The 25,300-nt window shown below is 43.5% G+C and overlaps 1 protein-coding gene across 9 annotated transcripts in view; it reads right to left on the bottom strand.

Moving 5' to 3' along the window:
* ST3GAL3 (ST3 beta-galactoside alpha-2,3-sialyltransferase 3) overlaps positions 1–25,300 on the bottom strand; it is a 283,098-nt gene that overhangs the window by 25,460 nt on the left and 232,338 nt on the right. For all 9 annotated transcript variants that reach the window (XM_049879051.1, XM_049879050.1, XM_049879046.1 and 6 more), the window contains 4 exons: positions 19,123–19,217; positions 14,703–14,766; positions 13,735–13,830; positions 13,242–13,428 (listed from right to left, as the gene is read on the bottom strand). In XM_049879051.1, coding sequence (XP_049735008.1) covers positions 13,242–13,428; positions 13,735–13,830; positions 14,703–14,766; positions 19,123–19,217 — 442 coding nt within the window. The remainder of the gene's footprint in view (positions 1–13,241; positions 13,429–13,734; positions 13,831–14,702; positions 14,767–19,122; positions 19,218–25,300) is intronic.

The following is a 25,300-nucleotide window of genomic DNA, read 5'->3' as shown; positions in this document are numbered from 1 at the left end:
GCATCGTGCATAATACTGTAAACACATTCTTTGAAAATCTGAGAGGTGAGAAATGGTACCTTTCCCTTCACATGAACTTCTCTGATGCTAGGAAGCATCATATTTCTGTTGCTTATTAGTTACATTTCTTTCTGTGTAAACTATCTGTTCCGTCTATGCACATTATCTGCTGGGTCCTAATGGTTTTCTTCTCAGCTTTCATGAAGGTAACCCTTGGTGTGACATAAAAAAAAAAAAAAAATTTTTTTTTTTTTTTATACTTGCTAAATATAACTTTCAAAGTTTTGTGGAATCCAGTTTTTTTTTTTTTTGTCCCAAATTGGTTTAAAATTTCTTATATTATCAAATCTGATTTCTCCTAGTAGCTCTGTGTCTTGAAAGTTTTTTTCCTTTCAGGGATTTGATTTCTACTCTACTGTCTGCAAATTTTCCTTTGGTTGTATTTTTACATTTCATTTTATAGTGCATTTGGAACTTATTTTGCTATATGCTACAAGGAGGAGGTCAAAAACCTTTTTGAAGGGTATATTTGGAAAAAGTAATGAACAAAAAGAGGAGTTGGCTTGGGGCCAACCGTGTTATGCTGACACATGACTGAAAAGAGGCAGGCCCACCTGAGACGGCTTGGTTTTCATTTCTTTATCAAGGAGAATGATTTTGGAGCTGTGGAGGGAAGATCAAACATGGTTAAGAGGAGAGAGATGCCCTGAAGAGGCAAGAAGAGAGTGAAGGATGCAAGGGTCTGGATCTAAACGAATGATCTCCCAGGGTGGTGAAAGAGGGAGGCAGCCTCCTTGAGTGGAAAAACTCCGAATGAGAGTTAGAAGATCTGGGCTGGAATCCTGACTCTGCCAGAAGTTACTGTCTTACCAGGGCCTCAGTTTCCACATTTATTTATTTGTTTATATATGCCAGTTACGTTTCAAACACTGCTGGTGGTGATGGATTCATAGAAATAAACAAGACAGATTCTGCCCTCCAGGAGCTTATAGCAGTTGACAGATAAGCAAACCCTCAGTATGACAGACTGATGACTATTACGGAGGGACTCAGATGAGGAGTGTCTCAGGCAGCCTTGGGCAGGGAAGCCAGGTGAGATCTGGAATTGTGAAATAGGACACATATTACAGCACAGCCAGAACACCTTCGGGGTGAGAAAGACTGGCAAGGACAAGGGAGGGTACCCGAAGGCCACAGCATGGAACACTATGCTTGGGAGTTTGAATTTTATCCTGCAGGCCAGTGGTTCTCAGCGAAAAGAAAAATGCTTCACTGCCCAGTGGAACTGGGCTTTTCTAACAGCAACACCACCATCAATAATAATAATACAATACTAAATAACATTAATAATTGCCACACAGTAAGAACTTACTAAGTGCCAAGCACTGTACTAGATACATCCATATTTTACCTTGTTTAATTTTTAAAAACAACTTTGATAGGTGATAGTACTCCTGTTTTTTTTTTTTTTGTGCTTTAAGTGAAAGTTTACAAAACGAGTCAGTCTCTCATACAAGAATTTATACACACCTTGCTACATACTCCTAATTGCCCTAATTGCTCTCCCTCTAATAAGACAGCACACTCCTTCCCTCCACTGTCTATTTTTGTATCCATTCGGCCAGCTTCTAACCCCCTCTGCCCTCTCATCTCCCCTCCAGACAGGAGCTGCTCACATAGTCTCATGTGTCTACTTGACCCAAGAAGCTCACTCTTCACCAGTACCATTTTCTATCCCATAGTCCAGTCCAATACCTGTCTGAAGAGTTGGCTTCGAGAATGTTTCCTGTCTTGGGCTAGTCTCAGTCAGACCATTAAGTCTGGTCTTTTTTTGAAAATTTGCTGTCTGCATCCCACTGCTCTCCTGCCCCCTCAAGGGTTCTCTGTTGTGTTCCCTGTAAAGGCAGTCATTGGTTGTAGCCAGGCACCATCTAGTTCTTCCGGTCTCAGGCGAATGTAGTCTCTGATTTATATGGTCCTTTCTGTCTCCTGGGCTCATAACTACCTTGTGTCTTTGGTGTTCTTCATTCTCCTTTGCTCCAGGGGGGTTGAGACCCATTGATACATCTTAGATGACCGCTTGCTAGCGTTTAAGACCTCAGAAGCCAGTCTCCAAAGTGGGATGCAGCATGTTTTATGAATAGATTTTATTATGCCAATTCACTTAGATGTCCCCTGAAACCATGGTCCCCAAACCCCTGTTCCTGCTACGCTGGCCTTCAAAGTGTTCAGTTTATTCAGGAAACTTCTTTGCTTTTAGTTTAGTCCAGTTGTGCTGACCTTGCCTGTACTGTGTTGTCTTTCCCTTCACCTAAGATAATTCTTATCTACTATCTAATTAGTGAAAAGCCCTCTCCCTCCCTCCCTCCCTCCCCCCTCTTGTAACCATCAAATATTTTCTTCTCCAGTTATTGTAATAGTGGTCTTATACAATATTCATCCTTTTGCAACTAATTTCACTCAGCATAATGCCTTCCAGATTCCTCCATGGTATGAAATGTTTCACGTATTCATCATTGCTCTTTATCGATGTGTAGTATTCCACTGTGTGAATAAACCATCATTCATTTCTCCATTCTTCCGTTGATGGGCACCTTGGTTGCGTCCATCTCTTTGCTATTGTAAACAGTGCTGCAATGAACATGGGTGTGCATCTATCTGTTTGTGTAAAGGCTCTTATTTCTCTAGGATATATTCCAAGGGTGGGTATTCCAAGGACCGGGATTGCTGGATTGTACGGTAATTCTATTTCTAGTTTTTTAAGGAAGTGCCAAATCAATTTCCAAAGTGATTGTACCATTTTACATTTCCACCAGCAGTGTATAAGTCTCTCTACAACCTCTCCAACATTTATCACTTTGTGTTTTTTTGATTAACGGCAGCCTTGTTGGAGTAAGATGGAATCTCATTGTAGTTTTGATTTGCATTTCTCTAATGGCTAATGATTGTGAGCCTTTCCTCATGTATCTGTTAGCCACCTGAATGTCTTTTTTAGTGAAGCATCTGTCATATCTTTTGCCCATTTTTAAATTGGGTTGTCTTTTTGTAGTTGAGTTTTTGCAGTATCATGTAGGTTTTAGAGATTAGGCGCTGATCAGAAATGTCATAGCTAAAAACTTTTCCCAGTCTGTAGGTAATCTTTTGACTCTTTCGGCAAAGTCTTTGGATGAGCATAGGTGTTTGATTTTTAGGAGCTCCCAGTTATCTAGTTATTCTTCTGCATTGTTGGTAATCTTTTGTATACTGTGTATGCCATGCAGTAGGGCTCCTAACGTTGTCCCTAGTTTTTCTTCCATAATCTTTATTGTTTTAGATTTTTATATTTAGGTCTTTGATCCATTTTGAGCTCGTTTTTGTGCATGGAGTGAGGTATGGGTCTTGTTTCATTTTTTTGCAGATGGATATCCAGTTATGCCCACATCATTTGTTAAAAAGACCGTCTTTTCCCCATTTAACTATTTTGGGGTGTTTGTCAAATATCAGCTGCTCATATGTGGATGGATTTATGTCTGGACTCTCAATTCTCTTCCACTGGTCTATGTATCTGTTGTTGTACCAGTACCAGGCTGTTTTGACTACTGTGGTGGTATAATAGGTTCTGAAATCAGGTAGAGTAAGGCCTCCCACTTTGTTCTTCTTTTTCAGTAATGCTTTACTTAGCCGGGGTGTCTTGCCTTTCCATATGAAGTTGGTGATTTGTTTCTCCATCTCATTAAAGAATGTCGTTGGAATTTGGATTGGAATTGCATTAAATCTATAGATCATTTTTGGTAGAATAGACATTTTTATAATGTTAAGTCTTCCCATCCATGAGCAAGATATGTTTTTCCATTTAGGTAGGTCTCTTTTGGTTTCTTGCAGAAGTGTTTTGTAGTTTTCTTTGTCTAAGTCTTTTATATCTCTGGTAAGATTTATTCCTAAGTATTTCATCTTCTTGGGGGCTACGGTAAATGGTATTGATTTAGTGATTTCCTCTTCGATGTTCTTTTTGTTGTAGAGGAATCCAACTGATTTTTGTATGTTTATCTTGTATCCCGGTACTCTGCTGAACTCTTGTATTAGTTTCAGTAGTTTTCTGGAGGATTCCTTAGGGTTTTCTGTGTATAAGATCATGTCATCTGCAAATAGAGATACTTTTACTTCTTCCTTGCCAATCTGGATGCCCTTTTTTTCTTTATCTAGCCTAATTGCTCTGGCTAGGACCTCCAGCACAATGTTGAATAAGAGTGGTGATAAAGGACATCCTTAGCTGGTTCCCGATCTCAAGGGGAATGCTTTCAGACTCTCTCCATTTAGGATGATGTTGGCTATTGGCTTTGTATAAATGCCCTTTATTATGTCGAGGAATTTTCCTTCTATTCCTATTTTGCTGAGAGTTTTTATCATGAATGGGTGTTGAACTTTGTCAAATGCCCTTTCTGCATCAATGATAAAATCATGTGATTCTTGTCTTCTGTTTTATTTATATGATGGATTACATTAATTGTTTTTCTAATGTTAAACCATTTCCGCATACCTGGTATGAACCCCAATTGGTCATGGTGAATTATTTTTTTGGTATGTTGTTGAATTCTGTTGGTTAGAATTTTGTTGAGGATTTTTGCAACTAAGCTCATGAGGGATATAGGTCTGTAATTTTCTTTTTTTTTGGTGTCTTTACTTGGTTTTGATATCAAGGTTATGCTGGCTTCATAGAATGAGTTTGGGAGTATTCCGTCCTTTTCTATGCTCTGAAATACCTTTAATAGTAGTGGTGTTAACTCTCCTCTGAAAGTTTGGTAGAACTCTGCAGTGAAGCCGTCCGGGCCAGGGCTTTTTTTTTGTTGGGAGTTTTTTGGTTACCTTTTCAAACTCTTCTTTTGTTATGGGTCTATTTCTTCTGTTTGTGTTAGTTTAGGTAGGTAGTGTGTTTCTAGGAATTCATCCATTTCTTCTAGGTTTTCAAATTTATTAGAGTACTATTTTTCATAGTAATCTGACATGACTTTCCTAGTTTCAGTTGGGTCTGTTGTAATATTGCCCATCTCATTTCTCATTCAGGTTATTTGCTTCCTCTGTTTTTCTTTTGTCAGTTTGGCCAATGGTTTATCAATTTTGTTAATTTTTTCAAACGATCAACTTTTGGTCTTGTTAACTCTTCAATTATTTTTCTGTTTTCTATTTAATTCTGCTCTAATTTTTATTTTTTGCTTTCTTGTGGTGCCAGGGTTTTATTTTTTGCTCTCTTTCTATTTGTTCAAGTTGTAGGGATAATTCTTTGATTTTGGCCCTTTCTTCTTTTTGTAAGTGTGCATTTATTGATGTAAATTGACCTCTGAGCACTGCTTTCTCTGTGTCCCAAACGTTCTGATAGGAAGTGTTTTAATTCTCATTGGATTCTCTGAATTTTTTCATTCCATCCTTGAGGTCTTCTATACCCCAGTCGTTTCTGAGCAGGGTAGTGTTCAGTTTCCAAGTGCTTGATTTCTTTTCACTGCTTTTTCTGTTATTGATTTCTACTTTTATGTCCAGAGAAGATGCTTTGGATTCTGCTAAGGCTTCCTTTATGACCTAATATGTGGCCTATTCTAGACAATGTTCCATGTGCACTAGAAAGTATACTCGGCTGCTTTTGGGTGGAGTGTTCTGTATATGTCTATGAGGTCATGTTGGTTGACTGTGGCACTTAGATCTTCCGTGTCTTTATTGAGCTTTTTCTGGATGTCCTGTCCTTCACCAAAAGTGGTGCGTTAAAGTCTCCTACTAAAATTGGGGAGCTGTCTATCTCACTTTTCAATGCTGTTAGAGTTTGTTTTATGTATCTTGCAGCCATGTCACTGGGTTCACAAATATTTAATATGGTTATATCCTCCTGGTATAAAAAAAAAAAACTGTCCCTTTAATCATTATATAGTGTCCTTCCCTATCCTTTCTGACGGATTTAACTTTAAAGTCTATTTTGTCAGAAATTAATATTGCCACTCCTGCTCTTTTTTTTATTGTTGTTTGCTTTGAGTTTTAGTTTGTGTTTCCAAGTCTAAGGTGTGTCTCTTGTAGGCAGCATATAGACGGATGATGTTTTTCATACTTTCTGCCACCCTCTTTCTCTTTATTGGTGCATTTAGTGTATTTGCATTCAGTGTAATTATAGACAGGTATGAGTTTAGTGCTGTCGTTTTGATGTCTTTTTTTGTGTGCTGTTGAGTTTCTTTTTCCCACTTAATTTTTTGTGCTGAGTACTTTATATATTGTCATTTCCTCCTATTCGTTGTTGATTTTGTTTCTGCTGAGTCTCAATTTTTTTACTGTATTTTATTTTGATGAGTAGGATAGTTTGTCTCCTTTGTGGTTACCTTAATATTTACCCCATTTTTCTATGTTTAAACCTAACTTTCATTTCTTTATATCACCTTGTCTTCCTCTCCATATGAAAGATCTGTGACTACATTTCTTAGCCCCTCTTTATTGCTTTAATGTCTTCTTTTACATAATAACATCGCTGTTTCCGTGTTGTGAGTGTTTTTTTACCTTGATTTATTTTTGTGATTTCCCTCTCTGGGTTGACATCTGATTGTTCTGTCCAGTGTTCTAGTCTTGGGCTGATACCTGATATTATTGATCTTCTAACCAAAGAACTCCCTAGTATTTCTTGTGGTTTTGGTTTGGTTTTTACGAATTCCCCAAACTTCTGTTTATCTGGAAATGTCTTAATTTCATCTTCATATTCCAGAGACAGTTTTTCTGGATATACGATTCTTGGCTGGCAATTTTTTTCCTTCAACGCTTTATATAAGTCATCCCATTGCCTTTTTGCCTGTGTGGTTTCTGCCGAGTAGACTGAGCTAATTCTTATTGACTCTCCTTTGTAGGTGACTTTTCATTTAACCCTAGCTGCTCTTAAAATTCTCTGTCTTTGGTTTGGCAAATTTGGTTATGTCTTGGTGACTTTCTTTTAGAATCTACATTATGTGGAGTTCGATGAGCATCTTGGATAGATATCTTCTCATCTTTCATGTTATCAGGAAAGTTTTCTGCCAACAAATCTTCAACAATTCTCTCTGTATTTTCTGTTGTCCCTCCCTTTTCTGGTACTCCAATCACTTGTAGGTTATTTCTCTTGCTGGAGTCCCACATGATTCTTATGGTTTCTTCATTTTTTAAAATTCTTTTATCTGATTTTTCTTCAAATATATTGGTGCCAAGTGCTTTACCTTCAAGCTCACCAAGTCTGCCTTGCACTTGCTCAATTCTGCTCCTCTTTCTATTGAGTTGTCTAATTCTGTAATTTTATTGTTAATCTTCTGAATTTCTGATTGCTGTCTCTCTATGGATTCTTGCATCTTATTAAATTTTTCATTATGTTCTTGAATAACCTTTTTAATGTCTTCAAATACTTTTTAATGTCTTCAAATACTTCATCTGTGTGTTCCTTGGCTTGTTCTGCGAATTGCCTGATCTCCTTCCTAATTTCCTTCCAGCTGTCTTCAAGAGTTCTGTTATTAATCTTTTGAATTCTGCATCTGGTAATTCCAGGAAGGCACCTTCATCCAGAAGATCCATTGATTCTTTGTTTTGAGAGCTTGTTGAGATGATTGTGGTCTGTTTCTTTATGTGATTTGATATTGACTGTTGTCTCCAAGCCATCTATAAGTTATTGCATTAGTTTATTTTGTTTTACTGTATCCTAGCTTCTTGCTTTGTTTTGTTTCGACATGCCCAAATGGGTTGCTTGAGTGAGCTAGCTTATTTTCGCCTTTGAAGCTCTGACGTCCTGTCACCAGGTGGCTAGAGCTGTTATCAGGTATATCAATCTAGGAGTCCATTCACTTTTCTTGTATGAATTCAGCTCAGGTGTCCAGGTAGCTGTTCATCAAGTGTGTGGTACAGGCTCTGTCCTAAGTCTTAGAGGGGCTGGGGTGATTGGTATAGGTACCAGTATCTGGTTGCAGCAGGGGGTTATGCTCTGAACAAGGCAGGGGGCTGAGAACCATCCCCTGAATGTCTGTGAGGAAAGCACGTCCCTGTTCCCTAGAGCGTACAGGTGGGTGGGTTCTGCAGACTGACCATGGGTACCCAATGCTTCTGTTTTAAGTACTGGGAGGTACCAGTTATCTTGGACCCCTGTCATGGGTGGCTAGGTGATCTGAGTGGAGCCACCAGTCCTTATGCCCCTGATGTGGGTAGGTGAGGATCCTATTTAATAGGCAAAGTGGTGTCAAACATCCACCTCTTCACTGCACAGCTGAAATGGCTGCAATCTGCCAAAAAGGGTCTATTCTTATCAAATAGGCCCACACAGGTCCATGCAGAGGGGAAAGATATTCAAAGTCCATGGACCGTTTATGCCTGGAGAGCAGCTGCTTCTGTCCTGAGCTCCCCCAGTTAGTGGAGGTGGCAAATTATCTTTTCCCCCAGTTGTGAGTTTATTCCTACACCAAGGCCAGAGGGATGGCTCTGGACAGTCAACACAGCCTATCTCAGACCAAAGGAAAATCAACAGCCCCTGAAGCCGGCTTGGGGGCCGGGGCACAGTAAAATATACGCAAGTACTTAGCTTTTGCCGAGAGCACCATTCTTCTCTGGTTCTGGAGGTGTGAGCAGGCTATGCGGCTGGCTGCTTCTCTCTGAGTAAGCTGCAGCCGAATGCTACCACCAGCCTGCTGCAGCTGCTCCGGGGAATGGTGTCTGAGGGATTCTGGCAATTCAGGTCTGCTAACTCCTCTCTGCTTCTGAACCATCCCTCCCTTCTTCTACCACTCAGTCCATTTTCTAACTTTGCCTTTGATGTTCCAGGCTCCTAGCTTGTCATAAATATAATCGTTTAACTTGTTTTTTTGGGTCTTCGTTGTAAGAGGGATCGCAGGAAGCGTCTGGCTATTCCACCATCTTGGCCCTGTCTCACTACTCCTGTTTTATATTGTTGTTAGCTGCTGTACAATCAGCTACATACTCATGGTGACCTCATGCATAATGGAACAAATGCTGCCCAGTCCTGCACCATCCCCATGATCAGTTGCAGATCAGACCATTGCGGCTATACAGTTTTCATCAACTGATTTTTTGGAAGTAGATCACCAGTCTGTCTTAGTTTGCAAGCTTCACTGAAACCTATTCAGCATCATAGCAACATGCAAGCCTCCACTGACAGATAGGTGCTGGCTATGCATGTATGAGGTGAATTAGCTGAGAATTGAACCTGGGTCTCCTGCATGGAAGGCAAGAATTTTACCACTAGGTAGTTTCCCTTAAATAAGCCAGCTATTAAAGAACAGTCTAAATTTAAATGCATGTCTGTATGACTCCAAGGCCTAAGCTGCTTTTCCCTCTTTAACCATGTTGTCTCTCCCATGTGTTGAGATTGTCCAGGGGTCATGCCCAGCCCTTGCCTGCTTCCCCTCCCAGTGCTGGGCTGGGGCCACACCCACGCCAACAGAGCCCAAGCCTCAAGGCCTCACTGAATTGATGACCAGAGTTAGAGGCTGCTTAGCAGTGAGCCCAGCTGTCCAGTTTCAGGAGTAAGGATGAGGGAGGAGGAGAGAGAAGAGGGAATAGAGGGGACTGGGAAGACAGCTCCCTGAGATTCTGCAGCCCTGACTTAACCAGACACCCTGGGGCTTGGTGGAGTGCTGGCAGAGGCAGGAGGAATGGGACCTGAGTGACTGGATGGGAAGCTCTGCCCTTCACTTGTCTCACCCTCTCCAGGCCCCAGGGATCCTTCCTTAGGACAGTGGTCAGGGTGTCTCTAGCCTTCATTGACCACCAGGAGGACGACACACAGGGCCCTGCATCTGGGACATCAGCAGGCTTCTGACACACCATACCACCTGCACTGTACTGTGTTCTATCCACATGGTGTTATTCACACTTTACTGAACAGAGCACAGTCGCTCCAGGCCTCTGCACATGCTGTCCCTTTGCTTGTAACACCTTCCACCCTTCTGACTCCTAACTCCTCCTGCAGAGGCCAGCTCAGGAATGACTTCTTCCAGGAGGTAGGTTTAGGTGTCTCCCCATCACCGCATTATAACTCTAGTTTCAGGAAATCTCTCCCACCAGACTGTGAGTGACTTCTAGTTGGCAAGAGTGCTTAGTTCATCTTTGTATTCCCAGGGACCAGCACACTGCCTGGATGGAGAACACCTCAACAGATGTCTGCTGAATGAGTAAGTGCACAGAGGGACTGATGCCAGATGTGCCTCTGCAGAGAACTGCTTCCTCTCACCAGGGCTTTCTATGCAGCTGCACCCCCATGTCCTGGTTCCACTTTCTCTCCTAATCTCCACTCCCCTACTCACCCAGTCCACTGGTGCTCTTCTGAGCCACCTCAAGCATACTTAGCCTGCTGAGAACTCCCTACCCCTACTTTCTGGCTTGTTCAGAGCTCCTGGGACCAGGAAACATTCACCTGGGAGACAAAGGCCTTTCTGTAACTTGTCTGGAGTTATCTGGGCTACTACCCAGTGGCCATGTATAGTGAAGAGGAGTGCTCCCAGATGGATGAAGAAAGCAGGGCCACTCTTGGCACAGGTTGTTTTCTGGGTTGTTCAGTCTTTCTTGCCCACATCTTTCCCCTTCCCATATCTGCAGGACTCCTGGGTACCAGAAAGTTACATGCAATTAGTGGCTACTCACAAAGCCAGCAGTAGGCAGCAGCCATGACTGAGGTCTAATGCCTATTCCAGCCCTGCCCAGCCAGGCCTTGGCTCCAGAATACAGAGCTACCTCCTGCCAGAGTTCTGCAGGCGAGGCTCCAGACTGGCGCAGGGAGCTTTTCAGCAGCCCAGAGGCTGCACGGTTAGAATCATCACTGCAGGCGCAGGACAAGCCCATGGCTGGGTCTGCGCATTAGGGCAGTAGACAGGAGGGGGCCTGGAGAAGCAACCTCTCCACATTTACCTGGCTCTCAGATGCCACAGGAGGGAAGGAGAGCATGGAAGGGGTCCCAGGAATGCACTAGCCCTGTGCTGGCAGTGGAGAAGAGCCCGAGGTAGCTGAAAGAGCCTGGGCAGACCCACTCTGGGTGCTTTGAGAGGGGAGGCCATGGGCATCACTGGCATCCCTCTGGCAGCTCACTCTAAAGGCCCAAATTGTCGTTGACTATGGAGCCAGGCAATTTCAGAGGATTCCTCCCCGACTCCCTTCTCCCCTCCTGACTCACTCCCAACCAGCCCCTGGGAAGGAGTTCTCACCAACACAAGGCTGGTCCAAGGTCCCTGTGCCTGGCCAAGATAGGACACAAACGTCAGCAAAGGTGAGCTCATGCCTGAGCATACCCCACTTTTCCTCCTCCCAAGTGCTCTAGTACCTTGGATCTGTCTGCCACCCAGGCCAGACCAGGCGGAGAGCTCCTCAGAGTCTTTGGGGAAAAGCTGAGGCCCTGTGTCTGTTCCTGAGTGGCCTGAATATATTGAATTTTCTGACTCTAGTTGGCTTCCTTTCTTCTTTCTTTCCTTATTCCTTTGGATTAATTGTAAGAGCCCTAAATTAACGTGGAAGGTGGGCCCTGACCCACCCCTTTGGCCTGGCCTTCTTACTTGGGCTGTCTGTTCTAGGCCAATCTGCCTAGCAGGAAGCAGAATCTGATATTTGAGTCAATTCCAGACCATTCCCAAACCTTTATGGTGACTGGGCACTGAGGGGTAAAAGAAAGGGAATGGGATCAGGGCCTTGCCCTCCAGAAGCACCTGTCCTAAAGGGAGGCTTTGACAGATGTCCATGGGCAGAGAAAAGGATGTGCCAGGAGGGGGTGGGCAGATGGGTAGAAGGCCAGCGGGAGAAAGCAGCCCCCAGGCTCCATGGAGTTCACCAGGGCAGACCCCATTTCCTACCATTTCTCTCTTACAGTGGCCTACCTGCAATCACAATTCTATTGTCCTCAAGACAAAGAGGAAGGCTCTGAGGATGCTACTGTCTCAGGCCATAGAGTTCAGAAAACATTGGGTTACCCGTCCACCCCCATTCTCTGCTGGTTTGTATGGGCCTGCTTGCAGCTAGGGCTGGCCAAAGCCAGATCACTCTGTTGCCCGGCCCTTTTGTTTCTTCAGGGAACTGGCCTGGACCCAGTGGAGCCTGGCTGCTTCATTCAGCCTGGTTCTGAGGTGGGCTCCCCTTGCCCACTGTCCCACCTACCTGAATTTCTCGACCTGACTTCTGTCTTCTCTCTTGCTTGCTACCTACTTGTCACTGCCTGCACTTCGCCTTGCTTGGTAAAGGCTGTGGAGTTAAACCAAATTATACTGAGACCCCCGCATGCAGGTTAAGCTGTTCCCACCCCCAACTCTCCTCTAAACCTCCAGAAAAAACAACCAGCTTCTTGCTGTAGGCAGAGGGCCATCTGTCATCATCCTCCTCTGTTAAGAGGCTTGGGTATTGGAAGATGAATGACCTGAACTTTGCAGTACCCCTACCCGGGACGGGGGCAGCTGCTGACAGCTGGTTGTGGGGGTGCAACCGGACAAGTTGGCAGGTGTCCCTGTAGGCCTGGAGCTGAGAAATAGAGGTCTCAAGAGGAAGCTCAGTGGGTGGTCTACTAAGGAGCAGTCTGACCCTACTCTGTCATACAAGTTCCCAAAAGAAATGGGCCTAGACCTTTGCCTGCCTGGAACAATGAGTACAGAATCTGATCATCCCTGAAGGGTAGACTCAGGCTGAGTGGCAGGTAGGGGACCCTGCTACAGGGCAGTAGTAAAAGTACAAAGTGGAGAGAGGCCAGAACTTAAAGAGTTTGGGAGTTGGCACCCTCTGATTGAAGGGTCTGCTATCCCTGTAGAATGGCCCCAGGGCCCAAGTAGGCCTTCCTTCCCTGGCTGAGAATGAGGGTAAGAGCTATAAGACTGGAGTCAGAGAGGCCTCACAGAGGGTAAGAGGGTGCTAGGGAGGCAACTACAAGGTCAAGGCAGGAGAGTGTGAAGATTTAGAGTACTGCTGGGCTGAGCCAGGTAAAAGCTTTTCTCACCCTGGGGATCTAAGGCCAGGGAAGGGCCCCCAGGATCAGGGTCTAGCTAGAGAAGGCCAGCCAAGAAAGGACCTGGAGCCTGGGTATCTGGGGGTAGGTAGCAGATATCAGGCATAGCAAGTCCAGGGCCTCTGTCCCTTGGTTGTGTTTGGATATCTTTCAGCTTTGGGTTATTAATGCTTCTTTGAAAGGTTCCTTCTTGTCCTTTGCTGGGTTCCAGGGAAAGGGGCTGACTTGGAAGCTGGGGAAAGCCAGAGAAAGGCCCAGGTCAAGAAGGGGAAGTAGGTGGTGCACACAGGGAGCTCACCACTCTCTCCTTGTAGACGATGTACTTCAACCACTTGAAGTCCTGCCACTTGAAGCCAGCGAGGACAAAGAGAGAATCACGTTCATATTGCTCAGGCCGCTGCATGGCGCCCTCAGGGTAGGTGATGCGCAGGGTTGTTTTGCTGCCCACATCCTTCTCAAAGCCTTTCACTGGTGCTGAGTTCAGTCTACAGAGAGCAGGCCCAATGAGAGCCTACCTTGAGCTCCATGCATGTGGCAGGGGGGCACCAAGGAGCTCTAAGACTTCCATTAACATGGGCTTGTGTTTGAGGAGGCATCATGACCCCAGAATGCCCCAGTGCTCCAGGTACAGAGAACGAAGAGCACAGGTTGCCTGGTTTTTCTTAAGCCTTCTGTTGACCCCAGCCCAACTGGCCAGATGGACAGACAGATGGACAATTTTCAATGGGCTCAGGGCTTAGGGTTTGGGCCAGGACACTCAGGTGCCCAAGGCACTGATTTGGGGAGCTTACCTGACCACGATGTCATAGTCATCAATTCGTGATCCCAGAGACTTGTTGGCAAGGACACCTCCATTGCCCACGATGATGCAGCGGCGGCAGCTGAGGCTGAGGGGGAGGCAGAGGCTTCTGTGGAGAGCTGTCCACCAGGTCTCTCTTCCCCCTGCCCCTTTGGCTCTTGACCTTATGTCCCTAGACAGGACCAGGCTAGGACAGAGGAAGAAGACCACTGGGCTTCTGGTAGCATTTCTGAGAGGGAGCCAGGAACCAAACTGTGGTCGCCAGGCTGCTTGGGGCGCTCTAGTCCTCCCTAGTTCCTGACACTCCCCAAGAAAAACAAGGGCATGGGAAGGGCTTGTGTATTAGCCTTGGCTATGGTGAGGAAGGCGGTTCTGGTGAGATGACATTCTGGGGTGAAGGTTCCCCAAGGGTCAGTGAGGTTTAGGAAGCTTTCAGGAGAGAAGGGAAAGTAGGCTGAGCTGAGGGCTAGGCCAGACAAGCAAGGAGAACGGGATGGGACTGGACGTTCCAGAACTTAAGATTGCTTCTTTTCAACTCAAAAGTCCCTAGACTCCCAGCAGCCACACAGGGAGGCCTACTAATTTTGCTTCTCCTACTACTGACCTTGGGGCTTTGCCCATCCAGGATCTGTCAGCTTCAGAGCTGACTTAAGCCCTGTCCCGTTCAGCTGTCACCACCCAGGTTCTCAGTCCAAATGCTGGGCTGAGTGTCTTCAGTTCTTACCCTCAAACCTCTGAAGTCTGAGGACTGGATACCCTTGCTAAGTGCTTACAGACTCAGGGTGCAAGCCCAGTGGACTAGTCCACCTTGTCTGCTCCACCTGTGCCAGTGTGCGTACTGTATGTGCATGTGTAGATATGCTGGAGAACCTGACCATGTCCAGGAAAGGCCTCTGGGCCTGAACTTCTCTGCACATACCAGGCAGATCGAGGCAGGAGGGTGGTTTGCGAGTGGCTCACCTGTCCAAGGCAGGGGTCAGGCGGTACTCTTTGGTGACTGACAAGATGGCTTTGATCAGATTATCTGTGGAGAGGAGAAGGAGGTTACTGATAGAGAGTCACTTAAACTCCCATATGTTTGCTGATAATCCAATTTCAATGCAAACCCAGTCTCAGCACAGGTTCCTGAAGCTAGGGAGGAGGTGGCAGAGGGGAGAAGGAGATCTGGAAACAAGGCTGGACTGGGCTACTGCACTGTCTTTCTCTCTGAGAAGGGGGCTGAGAGGCAGGAGAACAGGCAGGCATGCAAATCTCTGCCAGCTTCCAAGCCCTGGTGTGCAGTTTCTCTCCCTGCTTCCCCATCCTCTCCTTGGAAATCTCACCTGGTTTTCTGGAGGCTCTGGAGTCCCCAGGACATGCATTCCCAGGCCCCAGGATCTTGCCTGGAAGCTGGGACATCTCGGTCTCCCCCAGAATGGGAGTCCCTACTCAGAGATAAAGATCATGTTCTGCTTACCTATGTGCCTCCAGGGCTACACATCCAGCAAACACCAAGAAACAAATGAGGAGACAACCAATGACTGAAGAGCTAGAGTGATGCCAGCCAGCTCACCCAGTCAGACCACTTTGACTTATCTTCTGATACCACCGTCCCCTCACTTCCCCATCTAACACTGCCAATCTCTTACCCCTGTTCTTTGCCAGGCTGTCTACCTCTTCAACTCTTCAACCCCCTGCAGCCTGGTGTCTGCCCATCTGCACTCAGCAAGGACACCTATGAGCTCTGTGCTCTTAAATCTAGTAACTGCTATTCAGACCTCATCCTTCTTGGCCTCTCTCTGGCTTTAGCATTATGAATGATGACTGCTCCCCTTATAAACTCTGGTGTAAGGAGAGGAGAGAACATTGGGTTTGGAGTCCAATCCTGGCTTTGCTACTTAGGAGCTCTGTGACCTTAGATAAATGACCTACTGTACTTTCTCTGAGCTTTAATTTTTCTCATCTTTAAAATGAAGATGGTAATTTCTATTTTGCAGGGTTTTAATGAAGATAAAAGATAATGTACATAAAGACCTACAATTAAAGTAAGTATATTGGAACAACCACAATGGAGAGTAACTTAATAATATTAAATAAAGATGGAGATATACATATGCTAAGATCCTGCAGCTCTACTCCTAGGTATACAGAATTGAAAAACTCACACAAGTGCTCAAGGAGACTTGTAGAACAATGTTCATTGCAGAACTGTTGTAATAGCAAAACACTGGGAGCAGCCAAAGGAAATTAGATCAAATGTGGTACATGGAATACTATACAGCAGTTAAAAATCAATGACCTAAAGCTACGGGTATCAATATAGGAATATCTAAAAAACGTAAGGTTTAGCAAAAAGTCAACTTGCAGAAGATTTAATATATGTGTGTATATACATATACACATACACATATATGTGACCAAAGAAGAATTGACACCTTTGCATTATAGTGTTGGCAAAGAATATTGAATATACCATGGACTGCCAAAAGAACAAACAAACCTGTCTTGGAAGAAGTACAGCTAGAAAGCTCCATAGGAGCAAGGATGGCAAGACTGCCTCTCACATACTTTGGACATGTTATCAGGAGGGACCAGTCTCTGGAGAAGGGCACCATGCTTGGTAAAGTAGAGGGTCAGCAAAAAAGAGGAAGACACTCAACGATATGGACTGACACAGCGGCTGCAACAATGGGCTCAAGCAAAACAATGACTGTGAGGATGGCACAGGACCAGGCAGTATTTTGTTCTGCTGTACAAAGGGTTGTTATGAGTCGGAACCAACTTGATGGCACCTAACAACAACTATATACATATATAAACCAAACTCGTTGCCATCAAGTCAATTCTGACTTACAGCAACCCTGTAGGACAGAGTAGAACTGCTCCATAGAGTTTCAAAGGAGTGCCTGGTGGATTTGAGCTGCTGGCCTTTTGTTTAGCAGCTGTAGCTCTTAACCACTATGCCACCAGGGTTTTATATATATATAGAGAGAGAGAGTTTGGTTTTATATTTATGTAGATATATATGTGTGCATGTATATACACAAACAGCACACGTCTTCTATGTTTGTTTGCCAGCTGTGCCCTCCCCTTGTGCTGCTACACACATATATCAATATACATAAAACCAAACTACTTGCCATGGAGTCAGTTCCAACTCATGTGTATCAGATCAGAGCAGAACTGTGCTCCATAGGGTTTTCAATGGCTGTGATATTTTGGAAGTAGCTTGCCAGGCCTTTCTTTTGAGGTTCTGCTGTGTGGATTTGAATAGCCAACCTTTTGGTTAGCAGCCAAACACTTAACCATTTGTGCCACCCAGGATTCATATATATATAAGGTCAGTACAAGGTGGGATTGAGTTGAAGGCAATTTTTTTTTTTGGAGGGATATTGTTGATTCCAACTCATAGCGACCCTATAAGACAGAGTAGAACTGCCCCATAGGGTTTCCAAGGAGTGGCTGTGGATTTGAACTACTGACCTTTTGGTTAGCAGCTTAATGTTTAACGCATCTCCAGGGCTCCTATATGTCTGTGTGTGCGTGTGTATATATACGTATATATAACATGCAAAAACAATACCATGTTTTTTAATGGATATGTAAATATGCAGTAAAAATACATGAAGGCATAGGAATAATAATACCAAAACCAGGATAATGGCCACCTGGAGGGGACGGAGGGGAATGAGTTGGGAAGCACTACACAGAAGTTTTAATTGTATCTCATGTTTTATTTCTTAAGCTGGGTAGGCATACATGGGTGTTCACTATATTACTCTCTATACTTTTTTGGTATGCCTGAACTATTTCATGTAAAGAAAAGATGCCACCAGAATTAAAAAAAACTTTAAATTATAAAGTTCTAAAAGGGGGTGGGAGATACTGCCACATGTAGCAGAAAGGTCAAGTTAAGGACTGAGAATATCCTTTGGGTTTCACAGGGCAGTAAGCAGTTTCACTGGAACAGCAGGGAGAAGATATTCTTCAGAAGTAAATGGTAAGAAAGAGGAGGCAGTAGGCACAGCTAATCCTTCTAGGAGTTGAATGAGAACAAGGTAAGGAAACAAACTTTAATGAATGTTCTACACTAAGGTGCCTTCAGATATACCTAATGGTGGGCTTCAGAGAAAGTCAGAGATCCCCCTTCTTTTCCCACCTCCAATTTCACCTCTGAGGTGAGTATACTGCAACTAGTTGGACAAGGTCAAGGACATGGATTGAGTTTTACTTTCTAGGAAGAGAATCTTAGCAGAAAGGGTATAAACTAGCAGGTGCTCCCTTCATGCTGGCCGATGGGCTCTGTATTGGCGTTTCCTGGACTTCGCAGTTATAGATAGGATCAGAGCCAGGAGCATGGATTTAGGAGGAAAGACTAGGCTGCTTGGTAACCTACACCCACAATAAAGGAGTTCTTCCTATGTTCCAGCCCAATCCATTAGGATGTATCCCTGGAGGTTTGAGGTCAAAGCCCCAGTTCAAGAGTGTCCTTTTGCTATCCATTGTTTTCTTTTTATGGAGGGGTAGGCCAGCAGAGTAGAAGTTTCAGGGATTCTTGAGTCCTCTGGCCAAATAACATCACCCTTTTAACAGTTACTAATTGTGATCACAACCTTATACGATGGTATTATTCCTTCCAGCTAACTGATGAAGAAACTAAAGCACAGAGAGGCTAAGTAACTTGTCCAAGGTCACAGACAGTAAAAAGGCAGTACAGGAATCTGATCCCTCTATGTCTGACCCTAAAGCCCAAACTCTTTTCCACCATGCCACAAAACAGTGCAGAAACTTGACAAGAAGATGGAACTGTTAAATTGTTAGCTATCGGAAAGTCTTGAGTTAGGAGAGAACTCTATGGGTGAGGTCCTTAAGGCAATGGAAGCGGACAATTTTTGAGAGCACAGGTGGAAAGATGAGCCTTGGATAGGATGAGAAAAGACTGGAAGAGCAATTAGATTAAGATGATAAGCAGCAGGAGGGATGATGGAGGAGTTTCACGGCATTCCTGTGGCTGTTTCTTGGGAACTTTCCCCCTCAGGCCCAGTGTTCTAGTCCTAATGTCTCTGGTACACCTTTCCTGGGGTCTCAGAGCACCTGTACTTCTCTCATCAGAGTTCTCCTTGTTGTCCTGAGTATCCTCCACTAAACTGGAGTTTTTTGAGGAGAGGGACCATATCTGTCTACCTCACTGTTGTATATACCTAGCCTCTGGCAAAACAGTGGGATCTGATCAACAATTCTGTTAAAGAAATACAAAAGGAAGGAAGGGAAAGAGGGAGAGAAGGTAAAGGCACTGTTGAGAGTGGGGAGTTGGGGATGGGTACAGCCTTGTCCCAAAGTATAGGGAGATAATTTGGGGAATGAGATGTTAATATAGAGTGGGACAGCATCCCCAACATACCTTGACCTTTGATACCAAAAGGTGGCACAAATTCCCGGATCCTAGCCCACTTGCGGAAGGAGTCATCCAGGAACATGGGTGCTGGCTTGGAGAACCTGGAATACAACAGGGCTGTTAAGAATACTAAAAATGCAATAGGCTAGAGTACTGGTTGGGTCTTCTGTGCATCTATCTTGGCTGTGGATCTGCTGGAAGCCAGCCCTTACATCCTTACATTCTGGCACACGCTCCCTCCCCAGCCTGGTCACTGGGTAGCTGCTGTGGGGGTCTGACAGATCTTGCTCAGAGGAGCCTGAGCTGAGGAGGCAAGCCTGGCTAGCCCTTGTGTGGTCAGCTGTAGGAGCAGACAGACAAGATTTGTTCAACAAGAATCCACATCTCAGACCGGGAAGCTCTCCAGAAGGTTATCCATGTATTCATCAAAGTCACTGCTGCCTAAACTGTTTCTGCAATCTGGGAGCATGGAGATGAGGCACTGTGCAGTTAAGGGGAAAATATCCAAAAATACAGTTAGTGTAGGCAGACACAATTTTGGGGGAGAATTCTGGGAGGTAGACCACCCAGGATGAGGAGGAAGGAGGATTCATCATGAGAAGGAAAGCAGGTTAAAAGCCATGGGAGACAGTAGTTTGATAGAGAGGAGAAAGAAAAAGCAGTGTGTCGTATGCCTGGGAGGCAGAGTTGAGAGGAGAGGTTTAAGACAAGTAGGAACTTGAGCACATTTGTTGGTGGAGAGAAGGAAAGAGGGAAGATAAGTTCCTCAGGAGGTGGGGGAGGGATCCAGAGCTTAAGGGGAGAAGTTAACTTTGGCCAGGTGGGAAAAGGGGAGGAAAGAAAGGGTGAAGCTATGCTGAGCTGGGGAGAAAAGAAAAGGCAAGGTTTACTCTTCTTGGGAAAGTAGAGCAGTGGGTAGGGCAGGGTGTAGGTTTGGGGAGGACAGAGGAAAGGCAGAGGCTTGCGGAGGGGAGTCAAGTGGAGAGAGTGAAAAAGTACAGGAAGAATCAAGCTCTTCAGTGATGTTTGGAGAACACGACTTCACGTGGTGCCTGACACTCCGGTTTGAGGCTGTTTCAGGGCACCTCTCAGCCCAGAAGATGGCCAGCACCTAGCTGGTTACTGTGTGCTGAGAATCTTGCAGTAGCCCTCGTGGCAGTGGTTAAAAGTTTGGCTGCTAACCAAACGGTCAGCAGTTCCAATCCACCAGCTACTTCTTGGAAACCCTATTGGGCAGTTCTGCTGTGAGGCCTGTTTAGGGCCTTCCCAGCCCAGACTGAGTGTGTGGAAGCCCATGCTTGGGCTAAGAGAAATTATTTGCCTCAGTGGTTCTGTCTCTTTATTCCAAACTCAACCCGAATCACTCCACTGCCTAACTGAAGGCTGGAGGAGAGAGCCTTCCTAGCACAAAAGCTAGGAATTACCCCTCGGAATAGACTCAACAGCAATCAACAACAAAATGTACTATTATCACAGGCATCCATTTTTCATCACCAACACCATTAAAATCAATCACCATTACCCAGAAGAAATGGTATCTGTAATCACTTGGAGGTCTAATATTATTAGAGATTTTGAAGTGAACTTGAAAGAGGCAAAACACTTTTAATCCTGCTCCCTCTCCCGTCATTCATTGCTAAAAAAAAAAAAAAAGATGCCAACACTTGATAGGGTTGAAAGTCATTTCTGCATAATGGCTTTCCCTTGGACTTCTTAATCCCAATCAGTTAGCTAGCACACTTCCTCCTGCGTATAAAGGTAATGCTATTTCTTGTACTTAGTATATAAAACTCAAACAAATGAATATATTTGATGTTTCACCAGGGGCCCTGATGATCCTAGTTATGGCTTTTGTGTAATATCAAAGGAAACAAAGCCCCTGGATAAGCCTGCATCAAGAATCTCTCTTTCTGGGTCAGAACTGAGCTTACAAAATTTTTTTCAAATTTCTCAGATCAGGCTGGATGTCATATGTTAATAAAATCTCGTAAGAACTGGACAAATGATCTCAACATATTTTTTTCCTTTTCCTCTTCCTCTTTTTTTCAGCTGATTAGAAAGTTCATTTTATTAATTTTTACTTGAAAAAACTTTATTTTTTGTGACAACTATGTTGTTGTTAGATGCTATTGAGTTGGTTCCAACTTACAGCGACCCTGTGTACCACAGATCGAAACAGTGCCTGGTCCTGTGCCAACCTCACAATTGTTGTCATGCTTGAAGCCATTACTGTGGCCACTGTGTCAACCCATCTTGTTAAGAGTCTTCCCCTTTTTCGCTGACCCTCTACTTTACCAAGCATGACATCCTTCTCCAGGGACTGATCCCTCCTGATAACATGTCCAAAGTATGTGAGACAAACTCTTGTCATCTTTGCTTCTAAGGAGCATTTTGGCTGTACTTCTCCCAAGACAGATTTGTTTGTTCTTTTGGCAGTCCATACCCATTAAACCCATTGCCATTGAGTCAATTCTGACTCATAGACAGAGTAGAACTGCTCCATAGAGTTTCCAAGGAGTGCCTGGTGGATTCGAACTGCTGGCCTTTTGGTTAGCAGGCGCAGCTCTTAACCACTACATCACCAGGGTTTCCTGGCAGTCCATGGCATATTAAATATTTTTTGCCAATACCACAATTCAAAGGCATCAATTCTTCAGTCTTCCTTATTCATCGTCCAGCTTTCGCATACATATGAGGCAACTGAAAACGCCATGGCTTGGGTCAGGTGCACCTTAATGACAAGGTGACAACTATAATACATGTTAATTTAGGAAAAAATACAGATAAGCAAAAATAAAATAAAATATACCCACAACAACATAATTAACCTTTTACTATATATCTGTACTGATGTTCTTTTTCCTATATTATTTTTTAGGCTTCTTTATAGATGATTTTTTTACTTTATAATATGAAAACTTTTTTATGCAAATGAACATAATTTTCTCCTCTAACACAGAGACCGAGTCAAAAAACAAAAATCATAAGCTGCTGGTTACATAATACAAATTGACCCAAAAAAGTGAAATGTAATAAGATAAGCAAATGAAACTATGACCAAAAAAGGAACTGCCATATTAGTAATAGAAAGTAAGAGTTCCCGGGAAAAGCATTAAATGAAAAGGGGTTCTTTTTTTTTTTTTTAAAAAAAAAACCTTTCCCTCTAGTGTATAAGCTATTTATTTCTTGTTCTTATTTTCTATTTTCAAAAAGTTCTACTTCATCTCCTTCTTTCATCATCCCTTTATGTTTTAAATGCTTATTTTGTATATTCTGTTTATATTCTTTGAAAGATTGAGCCATCTCACCTCTAACATTTTTTTCTGCTAGTTGGGGTGCACTTTGTTGCAAAGGGCACTCTTTTTTCCTCCTCTGTATACATATATTTTAAAACTTTTTTTATTACAGAAAATTTCAAACATATACAAAAGTGGAGAAAACAGTACAGGTAGTCCCGATTTATGACACACTCAAGTTATGATGAACCGGTCCCGAACTTAGGACCGTCAGTGTATCTGGAACATTGCATCTTCTTGGGAGAAAGCTACTGGAAAATGCATGCAGGGGATATGGAAAAAATTGCTGAGTTATGTGAACACGCTCCAAGGATTTGATCAGGATAACAGGATGGAAGAGATCAGTAGAAAAATCATCCATATGGCAACAATGCTGAATTTAGAAGTTGGTATCACCAGTGTGGAACAGCTCATAGATCATGAAGAAGGGTAATTGACAGATCAGGACTGAAGGGATTTTGAAATGTAAAGAAATGCTGAACAAGAAAGAAATAATGAGGAAGAGGATGAGAGAAGTTGCTAAAATATTTTTTTACAGTGAAAGGAATGGCTGGAGTTTTCTCTAAACTAAATCAAGGACTTCAGTTGCCTGAAAACACTGACCCAAACACTCTGCTTTGCTAAAGTCAATAGGCAGATTCAGGAAGCAGTGAGATGTTGCCATGAAACTTAGGAAGGAAAAAAAGAAAGGGAACACACAGAAACTCTCATTAATTTTCTGACTAGAAACACCATTCCCATTCCCAGGGATAATCCAGATGATCTAGAACCATCCACAAGCGGAGTTATTACTGCAACTGACAAAATGCCAATGTTGTCCAGCTCTTCTTCATTGTTAGGGTAAATTTTTTATGATTTGTGTATTTTTTATGTATGTATGTATTAAAATATCTCTTCAAGTTTATATGTAATGTTTATAACTTCCTAAGACAAAGATTGGATTTATGAATGTACTGATAATAAAAGGCAATAATAACGAAAACTTAAAAACAAAATTAGGTATTTGACTTAAGCCAGAACTGATTTACCACGGAATCATCAGAATGGAACCCCGTTGTAAGTCGAGGACTACGTGTATAGTGAGCCCCTGTGGACCCACCACCCAGATTAAACAATGACCAATCACAGGTCATTTTGTTTCTTTTATGCCCCATACACTTTCTTTCTGGATTATTTCAAAAAATCTCAGAAATCATTTCATCCATAGAGTATTTCAGTGTTTATCTCTAAAAAGTAAGGACACTTAGAAACACACAACACACACCCCCCTAAAAAACTCTTCTTAAAAACAGTATCAAAGGCTGCGGAGAGATTGGAACTCTCATACACTGCTGGTGGGAATGTAAAATACACTTTGGAAATCTATCTGGTGTTATCTTAAACAGTTAGAAATAGAACTACCATACAACCCAGAAATCCCACTCCTCGGAATATACCCTAGAGATACAAGAGCCTTCATACAAACAGATATATGCACACCCATGTTTATTGCAGCTCTGTTTACAATAGCAAAAAGTTGGAAGCAACCAAGGTGTCCATCAACGGATGAATGGGTAAATAAATTGTGGTATATTCACACAATGGAATACTACGCATCGATAAAGAACAGTGACGAATCTCTGAAACATTTCACAACATGGAGAAACCTGGAAGGCATTATGCTGAGCGAAATGAGTCAGAGGCAAAAGGACAAATATTGTATAAGACCACTATTATAAGATCTTGAGAAATAGTAAACCTGAGAACACATACTTTTGTGGTTACGAGGGGGGGAGGGAGGGAGGGTGGGAGAGGGTTTTTTATTGATCAGTAGATAAGAACTGCTTTAGGTGAAGGGAAAGACAACACTCAATACATGGAAGGTCAGCTCAATTGGATTGGACCAAAAGCAAAGAAGTTTCCGGGATAAAATGAATGCTTCAAAGCTCAGCGGAGCAAGCGCGGGGGTCTGGGGAACATGGTTTGCAGGGACTTCTAAGTCAATTGGCAAAATAATTCTACTATGAAATCATTCTGCATCCCACTTTGAAATGTGGCGTCTGGGGTCTTAAATGCTAACAAGCAGCCATCTAAGATGCAGCAATTGGTCTCAACCCACCTGGAGCAAAGGAAAATGAAGAACACCAAGCCCACATGACAACTAAGAGCCCAAGAGACAGAAAGGGCCACATGAACCAGAGACCTACATCATCCTGAGACCAGAAGAACTAGTTGGTGCCCGGCCACAATCGATGACTGCCCTGACAGGGAGCTCAGCAGAGGACCCCTGAGGGAGCAGGAGAGCAGTGGGATGCAGACCCCAAATTCTCATAAAAAGACCAAACTTAATGGTCTGACTGAGACTGGAGGAATCCCGGCGGTCATGCTCTCCAGACCTTCTGTTGACACAGGACAGGAACCATCCCTGAAGACAACTCATCAGACATGAAAGGGACTGGTCAGCGGGTTGGAGAGAGACGCTGATGAAGAGTGAGCTAATTATATCAGGTGTACACTTGAGACTGTGTTGGCAACTCTTGTCTGGAGGGGGGTGGGAGGATAGAGAGAGAGGGAAGCCGGCAAAATTGTCAAGAAAGGAGAGACTGAAAGGGCTGACTCAAGACGGGGAGAGTAAGTGGGAGTAGAGAGTGAGATGTATGTAAACTTATATGTGACAGACTGATTGGATTTGTAAACGTTCACTTGAAGCTTAATAAAAATTATTATAAAAAAAAAAAAAACAGTATCAAACCTAAAAAAATTAACTATAATTTCTTAATAGCAAAAATAACCAGTTTTCAAATTTCTCCTATTGTCTCACTAATATTTTTTTGTTTGTTTTTATCCAGTAGTTGGTTTATTTAGCTCAGAATTGAAGCATGATCCACACATTGTATTTGGCTGCTCTC

The sequence above is a fragment of the Elephas maximus genome, chromosome 3 (genome assembly GCF_024166365.1).
Source record: "Elephas maximus indicus isolate mEleMax1 chromosome 3, mEleMax1 primary haplotype, whole genome shotgun sequence".
Classification (NCBI taxonomy): domain Eukaryota; kingdom Metazoa; phylum Chordata; class Mammalia; order Proboscidea; family Elephantidae; genus Elephas; species Elephas maximus.
This window is presented reverse-complemented; position numbering and strand designations above follow the sequence as displayed.